This window comes from Microplitis demolitor, chromosome 1 (assembly GCF_026212275.2).
Source record: "Microplitis demolitor isolate Queensland-Clemson2020A chromosome 1, iyMicDemo2.1a, whole genome shotgun sequence".
Taxonomy (NCBI): domain Eukaryota; kingdom Metazoa; phylum Arthropoda; class Insecta; order Hymenoptera; family Braconidae; genus Microplitis; species Microplitis demolitor.
The window spans coordinates 703,720-714,101 of record NC_068545.1 but is presented as its reverse complement, the minus strand read 5'-3'; the positions used below and the strand labels follow the sequence as shown (position 1 = coordinate 714,101).

The 10,382-nt window shown below is 26.9% G+C and overlaps 1 protein-coding gene across 1 annotated transcript; it reads left to right on the top strand.

Annotated features, from left to right (window-relative positions):
• The first annotated feature begins 1,453 nt into the window (after window positions 1-1,453).
• On the top strand, window positions 1,454-8,780 carry LOC103570084 (uncharacterized MFS-type transporter C09D4.1). The gene is made up of 9 exons (XM_008547687.3): window positions 1,454-2,453; window positions 3,408-3,537; window positions 3,878-4,102; window positions 4,702-4,926; window positions 6,356-6,497; window positions 6,575-6,780; window positions 6,858-6,961; window positions 7,032-7,142; window positions 7,702-8,780. The coding sequence occupies exons 2-9, from the start codon at window positions 3,478-3,480 to the stop codon at window positions 7,958-7,960; spliced, it is 1,332 nt and encodes a 443-aa protein (XP_008545909.1). The 5' UTR covers window positions 1,454-2,453; window positions 3,408-3,477; the 3' UTR covers window positions 7,961-8,780.
• The last annotated feature ends 1,602 nt before the right edge of the window (window positions 8,781-10,382 follow it).

Here is a 10,382-nt window from a genome sequence, read left to right as displayed (position 1 = left end):
AAAAAATGAATTGTAGAAAGTTTAAAAATTCCCGTACGTCAAATCATTAGTTTTAATAAAAATATTAATGATTTTGAAAAATTTTATAGGCAAGTAATTAACAGAAAATATTTTTTGAAAAATTCTTTACAGTTATCCCATAAAGTATCTGAGCATTTAAAACTGTCCTACTAAGATAATATTTAGCTTTCACCTTATCGATTTTAATTCTCCGTACTGTATGAGTATGACTGAGATAAAACAAAATAATATAATAAAATATGCGTGTATATTATTCGATAAGTAATCGACTTGGATTGTGGATAAACAGTCTTGCCACTCGTACTGTACCCACTGACCCGCGGCTGAAAATGACGGGCACTATCTACTTAACAATAATTTATGTGTAAGCTAAAGTAGAAACCTACTTTACAGTAAGACACGCCAGCAAAATTCATTAAAGTTTTACGATAATTAAATTCAATCAACTGATTACCTCATTTCATTAGTTTTACCTTTTAATTTTAATTTAATATTATTGACGGATAATTAAATGCCCACCGTTAGATTTTCTTTTAATTAATCTGGATAATAAACTTTTTTTGATTAATTTAATCGACTAATTTAGTGAAGTAGATTAAATTATTCTTGAATAATGATATTGTATATATATATACAACAGTCGAATATAAATTTGTAACAATTGAACTAGGTAGGCGTATTAAATAGTTAAAATGTCAACATTATTCTTCCTGCTCTACAGGATGATAGATATCATCCGGGTGCTTGAATTTGAACTAAAATGACCATGATAAATATTTACATATTAATTTAATTAATAATTAAAATTATTAATAGTAAATATTGATAAACCCCATACAAAGAAATATAAAATTATAAAGATATATTTTAAATAGCAAACTTTTGACCGGTTTTCATATATATTTTATATGTATTTCATATATATTTATATATTTTTTAAATATTTAAACATATATTTTTTTTACAATTTTTTTTTCATGGGGGAATGTCTTAAATATCAAAAGCCTTGATATTGTACTTGAAATAAAAGTTCATTGAAAAATATATGAATATGATAAAATAAATTTTATAATAAAGCGATAATTTAGAGTGGGGTTGAGATTGAAATATAGCTTTATTATTATTGTCTTAAGTATTTATTTTCACTTGACATTAATTAAGTATGTCATTGTATATCGCAGAGTATTATGTTTATATATAAATTCGGTAAATAAATCTCCATAGTTAATCATATTGTAAATGAATATTCTTAAAAAAAAATTTCAAATTTTTTTTTTTATTCAAAATAATTAAAATAAATTTTTAGAATTTATATTTCGCGATTTTTAAAGTAAAAAAAAACATTATGTGATATTTTAAAAATAATTTATTATAAAGTGGAAAAATAAAAGTGTGACTCTAAGAAAAATTATTGATCAACTGTCAAAAGTGAATAATAAAAGTCGAAAAAAATAGCCGGTGATCGACACGCATACAAAACAAGAATAACGTTATCTAGTTAAATTATCGCGTGATATCAGTGCGCGTGTCTTAGGCTAAAATGGAGTATCGCGCGCAGAAGCAACACAAATGCTCACCAAAGACGACAACAACATCGAAACCATCATGAGCAAGCTTACAACCAGCTGATAATATTCAGCTGACTGAAAAATCCTCATGTTTTCTTCACGCCGCTATTCAGTTTATTGTTAACACTCCGAGCTGACGGACACGACCGTCAACACTGATTTTTTTAAATTCAATCAACACACGTTTACCGCGATAACACCACCGTCAAAATTTATTTTTCAAATTATACTCATATTATTGAGAGTCACTGGCTCAAATAATGATTCTTTTTAAAAAAATTTATATAGACAAATATATCATTGATATATAAACCATTTTTATTCCGCTAATCAACAGGCGTAAAATGAAATAATAATAATTAACAAGTAATTAACAAAATCGTGATTCAAAAGTATCAAATTTTTAATTCCCTAATTTTGAATCTTTGATTATTTATCTGAGTTTATTGCACTTAGTATATTTATTTTTTTTAAAAGATTAAGATATATATATATATTTTTTTATTGACTGAATAAACGGAAACAATTATTGAGGATATTTTTATAATCTCATCTTTAAATATTTTAAATATTTAAAGTAAGATTTATTGATGTGATTGATCACTCATTGATCGATAAAATCAGCGGTAAACGTGATAGTATATTATTGTTATTATTTATTTATCTATAAATCTATTTTATTGTGAGATGAATATTTAAATCTCTACATTGACAAATTGTTTTCAAATTTTGATACTGGGAAAAGTACTGGGTCAAAGTTAGCCAATTTAACTCGTACCTGAATTTGAATTGGGTTTGATGAACGGATGTGTGAGTACAAGTGGACAAAATTTGTGTTTAATTTTAAAATAAATTATTACAGAGGTAATTATTCATTTTATTTTTTTTATTGTTATTGATTTCAATTTATTAGTGACGTTAATAATTTTGGTAATCTATTTAAAGAAAGGACTGGCATCTCAAACACTTTTCCAATAATTTACCAACTATTTAATCGATCATAAAATATACTACACCTATAATAAGGTTAATAAATTCTGTTATAAATATCTATTACGTTGAAATTTTATTTCTTAATATAAATAAAATAAATTTTTTTGAATTACTAATACGAAATTTGAATTCTTAAGTCAATGTTCGATTTCAAATAATTTTTTAATTTACTGCCATAATTATTCAAAAATTTTTTTTGAATTTCCCTCTTAATTTTTTAAATTTGAATACAAGACTTTACATTTTTATATCTTTGTTTGTAAAAGTAAATATAAAAGATTTGTTTCACTTTGTTTTTATTTTGTTTAGCGAAAATATAAAAAAGATGCGCGTCAAAAATAGAAACAAGAGCTAAGACACGTGAATTTTTTTAAAGAAACCACTTCATAAATTTTGGAATTAATTCAAAAAGCCTTTACAACAGAACAATCCTCAAAGAACTTTACATATATGCAGTAAAAGTCTACTACAATTAGTCTAATTTTCCATATAAAAAAATAATGATGATAATTCTGAGCAATTATTCCGCGTCTTACCTCAACCTAAATATTAAAGTCTATTTATAGTTTCTGTCGTTAAATTTTAATAAATTAATTTATGTATCTATCGATTTTCCAAATACAACAGCTAGTTCAATAATGAGCGTGCTCCGGATTTAATTAAAATTTTATTTTCATCATTAACTCGTATTACGTTTCCAAGATTCCCGATGGTATAAAAAAACAGAGTATCCATTTTTCCGATAGCGAAAAGTTTCCGCAATATTTCACTTCCGTCTCAAACAAATGGGATCGTAAAGATAATTTGTCTAATCGATTTTTCCAGGTACCTTGACATTTACGAAAATTTAAACTTGGCTCTTACTATTATAAATATTTTTTAAAAATAATTTAAAATGAGTAGAGCATCCGCGGATTATGTAAAAGCTGTTGAAGGCGGAATTCAACCAACAGAGGTAATTATTCATTAATTATAAATTTATTGCTCCACAATTGAGTCAATAGTCTCATTGTTTTAAATGAAAAAAAATTGATTGATTAGTTAAAGCATAATTATTTTTATTGTTAATATTTTTAATAAGTCGAAAATTTAATTTATTTAATTACCAGGAAAAAAATTATTATTTATTTTATTATTTTTACGCTTGCGACATAAACAGACTTTTTATCTTACAGATTAATCATGAGATTAACGAATGCCATGTCTTTAATTACGAGAGATAATAAAAAATTTCAAGTGATAAAAATGAATTTTTTTTCTCTGAATAATATTTTAATAGCTGGTATTATTTACAGGTTGTTGAAACTAAAATATATAGAATAAGATGGTTTATACTGGCGATTTTTGTAGTATACAGTGCATCCAATGCGATGCAATGGATCCAGTACAGTATTATCACCAATATTGTTATGAAATATTACAAGATTGAAAACTCTCTTCCGGTTGATATGACCAGTATGATCTACATGATAACATATATACCATTTATATTTCCCGCGAGTTATATTTTGGATCGATATGTAAGTATTTTCGATTGTTACTTTTGTTAAAATGCATTTTCTATGGAACCAAATTAACAGCCAAAAGTCTTTGGTAATTTTAAACTCGAAATATTTCAATAGCTATCGAGTTTTTAAAAAAAGTACAAGATACCTTTTTTGTGTAAAATTTAAAGGGCTACAAAAAAGGTTTCTTTTAATTTTTTGAAAAATTCAATATTTACACCGATATTTTCAAAAAACCAATCGCACTTTTCTTCATTATGACCCAAATTTATGGCCAAAAGTCTTAGGTAATTTTAAACTCGAAATATTTCAATAGATATCGAGTTTTTGAAAAAAGTACAAGAAACTTTTTTTGTGTAAAATTTAAAGGGCTACAAAAAAGGTTTCTTTCAATTTTTCGAAAAATTCAATATTTACATGGATATTTAAAAAAAAACAATCGCGCTTTTCTTCATTATGACTTTCAAATTTTCGCGGCAAAATTTTCCAATAAAATGAATATAATTTTTGAAAAATTTAGTCTTTCATCGATTTTATGTCAAAGTACATGGACTTCCCACTAATTTTTACGGTATTTTTTTTTGTCCAAAGATTATAATTGATATTAATTATAGGGCCTAAGATATGCAGCATTGGCTGGTGGATTTGGTACAGCTTTAGGTTCATGGGTGAAAGTATTCAGTACTGGTCAGGACCAATTCTGGATAGCATTTATAGGTCAAACAATCGTTGCCTCAAGTCAATGTTTTATTTTATCAGTACCTGCTAGACTCGCCGCTGTTTGGTTTGGTCCAGACCAAGTCAGCAGCGCTTGTAGTATCGGTGTCTTTGGTAATCAAGTAAGTAAATATTTATTGACTCTTGTAGTTGATAAAAAAAAAAAAAGACTGAACTTTGACCGGTCATTTTTTTTTTTTTCAAATATCAATTAGACGTGTGGTAATTAATTGAATTAATAATTTAGTTAATTTACAAATGTAATAGAGGAGAATTTGGCGCGTTGTTTAACTAATGGGATGTAATCACTGATGTAAGAGACTTAGTATTGAAATTAAACAAGCTCGCCATCAAAGGGGTCGAACCCTTCTATCAGCGTATCAACACAAGGGAATATAATTCATACTTGCATACATTCCCACGATATAGCAATAATAATAATAATAATGGTAATAAATGATTCAATTTGCTCAAGGTATCGAATCCCGTCTGCCTTTGATTTAATAAATTCAATTACCCAGCAAACACGGAAGTTCAAAAATATTTAAGCTTTCCTGCATTCTGCCTTTGATTATATTTTATTGACGTTATTTATTTTAAAGTTCAAGGGGACCAATTATTTTTCAACACCCAGTCTACCAGACAACACACGCTTATTTATTTCCAAACATTCTATATTGTGTGCGGCTGCTTCACCAATTACGATTTAAATTTATTCCATCGATCCGTGCTACTTCCGGTACAACTTTCTTGTAAACTAAAATAACTAGAGACTTATTTGGATTTTAAAAAACTTTAAACAGCCTAAAGCTTAATGTGAAAATTTTTCCAAAAACAATTACTTCTTGACATTTGTCAAAAATTTAAAAAAATAATTCGAGAAAAATTTCACGTTTTTTTGGTAAAGATTTTGGAATTTTAAATTTTAAATAGAGTTTTAAAAAATGTTTATATCCTTCGATTTTTTTCACAATTTTTTATTTTAAACTTCTATTTATACCTCAATTTTTAAACCCGGTCCAGTAATGGGATTCCAGAACTAGTATTTATTTTCGGTTTTTGAAAATTAAAAAAAAAATTTTTTTTCCTGTTTGAAGCCAATAACTAAGTCAATAAAACCCCATATATATTAAAAAAATATATATGTTTTTACTTTAACTTGTAGCCGTTTATTGAAATTTATTTATAAAATAAAAAAAAATAAAGATATATAAAATACATTGAAATTGATGCGAATTCGGTATCCCTGTAGAACAGCAAGTTGATCATGAATAATTTTCTCTCTTGTCTCAGTTAGTCTAGACATCCGTACACGGATAAAAATAAACCCATACCATGATTCGTTGCCGTGAGTAAATTGAATCTGATTATAGTTATTCCGAGTAATAATATCTGAACTTGAATTCATTGCTCATCAACGATAACAAATAATTTAAATTATGTAACACATCTCAATCTAAGATTTTAACTATTTCGTAATTATAATTAATTACCCATCCATTTTTCCGTCTTCGACAACTTCCACTAAAAATGAATCCTCTATAATTGCAGTTGGGTATCGCAATAGGTTTCTTGTTCCCACCTATGCTGGTAAAAAACAGCGATGATCCAACAGTCATAGGAGATGGTCTCAGAGTAATGAATTACATGAATAGTGCAATAACGACTGTTATTTTTTTCCTGATATTATTCTGTGAGTATAAATCAGTTTTTCTGTTAGACTGATCATGCAGAATCTATTAGTCAAAAACTAATTATGTATTGCAACAGTCTTCAAAGCGAAACCTCCACTACCACCGAGTCCAGTCCAGGCTGTACAGAATGAGTTGGAAAAATCAGATGATTTTTTGCGCTCGCTAAAAAGACTCGGGTTGAATTTCGGGTATATAATGCTGCTAATGAGTTATGGAATAAATGTCGGTATTTTCTATGCTATAAGTACTCTACTATCTCGAATTATCGATACTCATTTTCCAGTAGGTGTTAATTACTGATATTATTGTTATTGAATAATTAAAATTTAAGTACTAAGTAATTTTGAAAAATTTCAAAGGGAGCTGAAGAAGATGCTGGTCGTATGGGACTCGCAATTGTTTGTTCTGGTATGTTGGGCTCTGTTCTATGTGGAGTGATACTCGACAAAACTCGGAAATTCAAGTAAATATGAAATTCGCTACTAATCTAATTCATGTAACCAAAAATAATTATTAATTTTTTTTTTTTGCAGAGAAACGACACTAGTGGTTTATATATTTTCGTTATTAGGATTGATATTATTTACATTTATACTAAACAGTGGATCAATAATAGTATTTTATGTAACACTATCTTTATTAGGGTACGTAATAATCACAAATATTGATACCAATAAAATAGGCAAAAAAAAAATTTTAGATTGCCAATGAATAAATTTCTGCAGTTTCGGGCAAAAAGCTTAAAAGCACTGAAAAAATTTCTCCATGTTTTCAGCAAAATTAAAAAAAATAATTTCCATACTAATTTGAATAAAGAAAAGTGTTAAAAAAAGTGGTCATGGTTTACAAATGAATTTGGGTATTTTTGCCTGTAAAAAATTTAATAGCTTTTTTTTTCAATGGTTTGATTAACTTGAGATGAATAATAAATGAAGAATAATTGGAAAAACTCGCGTAACTCATTCAACAATTAAATTTTTCCAATAACACTATTTTTATTATTTAATCCGTCTAATTCATTAACTGATTAAAAAAAAAAACACAGTAAAAAAAATTCTTAAAATTTTGCTCAGCACATATTTATATATACTCTCTGAAAATGAATTAGAGGCATATTTTTCACTAGTAAACAGTGAATATTCAATATTTTCACTGTTTCAAATTTAAAAGAGTACATTAATAAAAAAAATAAAATTTTTCTAGATTTTTTATGACTGGATATTTGCCCGTGGGTTTTGAATTCGCTGCAGAATTGACTTACCCAGAACCGGAAGGTACATCTGCTGGTTTATTGAATGCGCTGGTACAAGTATTTGGAATAATATTTATAATGATCTACGGTTATCTAATTGACATTACGAATGACTTTTGGGCCACCTTCGCCCTTTGCTGTGTCTTGGGTGTCGGCACAGTAATAACGGCTATTATTCCCAACAATTTAAGAAGACAAAACGCTAAATAATCTATTAGCTGTTTTAATTTACAAAAAAAAATATATATATATATAGACAAATATTGATAGGGTAATGGGTATATTCTTATAAATTATTAACGTTGATTTAAAAAGTAACGATTACCTGAGATTGAATTTAAATTATAGACAAATTATATAACTGTTGAATTTTTGAGTATTTAAAAAAAAGAGGAGCCACAAATTTTGTGCCAAAAAGTTAAATATTTTATTAGATTCCATTAAAATAATAATAAATAAATAAATAAGTGAAAAATATATTTATGATAAAGTGTTACAACGAAAGAATTTTCATAGAAATTTATCAAGTAGAGAAAATTATAAAAAAAATTTATTTTTAATATTTAGGGACCAGGGAGGGATTTAAATGAAGTTAACGCTCTATGCGAAAATAATTTCACTATTTTTATAGGAGAAATTAAATTGCCATTTTTATGCCATAGAAGCCTGTACCTATAATTATTTATTTATTATTTTATTTATTTAAAAATTTAATAGACAATAACAACAGGAAGCCAATTAACGAATAATTTACTCGATTGAATTTACTCTCCAAGTCTGAAATTAACAATACTTATTTTTTTTTACTTTTTAGCGGTTTTATATATTTATGCATTTAAAATTTATTTAACAGTATTTTTTAAAAGCAAATTAAATGCCTACTTAGATTTAAACTTTTTTTCTAGCCATGTATAGATTTAGTTGTAATCATAATTTAGAGTATTGGAGTGACAATAATTATTATTATGATAAACATAAATATATATATATATGATATATTTTAAAAATAAGTATTGTATTATATTTTATGTTCTAAACTGTGTAGACATAAAAAAGAACTGTATAAATAATTTTGAATGTATATTAGAATATTATAATGATATTTTTTGAAAAATTAGTTTGTTAATGAAAATTGTCTTGTCGAAAAATAAAAATACTATAATATATATAGATCATGTGTTTTGTTATTTATTTTTTCCAATTTTATCATTCGAAATAAAAATACGTGTAAATCTAGCAGACATGAGGCAAATTCAAAATTATTAATAAATAAAGTAAATAATTAATAAAATAAAATTTTTAAAAAATGCACATTTAAAAAATTTCAAAATTAATAAGTGCATTTTTTATAAATATCATTTTTTAAATTATTCACTCTACTTTCTTATAATTTTAAATTTGTATCTGCTACTTTTTCGCTCAAATAAAATTTTATTTTTCAAAATTTTTTTTATAAAAATTTGATTTTTATAATTTTTACGTACAATCGATAACTAACTGGTCGTTGTCTGACTTATCTAGTACTTTATCTACTTATTGACCCGACGCCGTCCCCAGGTGGCGCTAGAGTTCACTCGTCAGAACTAACGGCGAATCTGAAAAAGATAAAAAAAAGTAGTTAGCCTTGAAAATATAAGCTTATTTTTCACGCTACTCGTTAAAAGTTTTATAGGAATTCTTGGCTTAGTGCCTAAAGCCTCAAAAAGGAAAAACTAAATTAAGATGTATGAGGAGATGAATTCTTTGAGGACATAAAACTAGGCTAATCTTTGATATCCGAGACGTATCTTATTAACTCAATTTTTCCTTTCATCTATTCGCTCTAATGAATTTAAATATTTAAAACTCTTTATTATCGCCAATTCTTCTTGCATTTTCCACCGCATAATTTCCTCACATTATACATTAAAAAATTTAATTTACTATGTTAATATTTTACAACAAATCCCTCGTTTATTTTTTCCACTTCTTTCATGCCTTGACCTGCAGCGATCGGGGCGAAATGGGTCTCGGAAATTATTCAGAAATTTAAAAAAAAAAAAAAAAGTAAACCGTGAATTGAATTTCTACGCTGGGTTGTATCGATACTCGATTTCGTGAGTATAAAATTTAAAATACAATTAAATATTCATGTAAAGTCACCCCAAAGGTATTTTCCTTGGATAATTTTATTTGGTGGATGTAAGTTAAATATTAATTTGAATTTGTACCGGATTATTTTTTAGCAATAATTTTTATTTTTTTTCCCTCTTCAGCTACAAGCTCTGCGACGTAAGATTGCTTCTTTGGACGTCAAAATACGAACGTGCTTAGTATCTAAATGACAATCACAATATACGTAGAGTAATTTATTTTTTTATCACCCTCTTTCATTTTTGGCACAACAATTTAACCGCCCTTGCTGAGTTACGCCAGCCAAAGAAGAGACAAGACGGATAATAACACATATTGTTATTTTTAGACTTGCCCCTCGGTCTATTCTATTTTCTGTGACTGATTCTTTATATTCCCTTAAGGCATATTGAGACTCTTGTCACTACAACGTTAGACAGCACCAGCACGCGTTAGGCGACATTTCAAATTCTCATTCCATCTGGGATAACTAAAACCCCATTAGACTTTAAGAAGAATT

What these genes read in the sequence shown, in the direction of transcription:
- LOC103570084 (XM_008547687.3), top strand. Translation starts at nt 3,478, where the DNA reads ATGAGTAGAGCATCCGCGGATTATGTAAAAGCTGTTGAAGGCGGAATT. An exon ending in TCGGTGTCTTTGGTAATCAA is followed by an intron (nt 4,927 to 6,355) that starts GTAAGTAAATAT and finishes CTATAATTGCAG; the next exon opens with TTGGGTATCGCAATAGGTTT. An exon ending in GTAACACTATCTTTATTAGG is followed by an intron (nt 7,143 to 7,701) that starts GTACGTAATAAT and finishes AAATTTTTCTAG; the next exon opens with ATTTTTTATGACTGGATATT.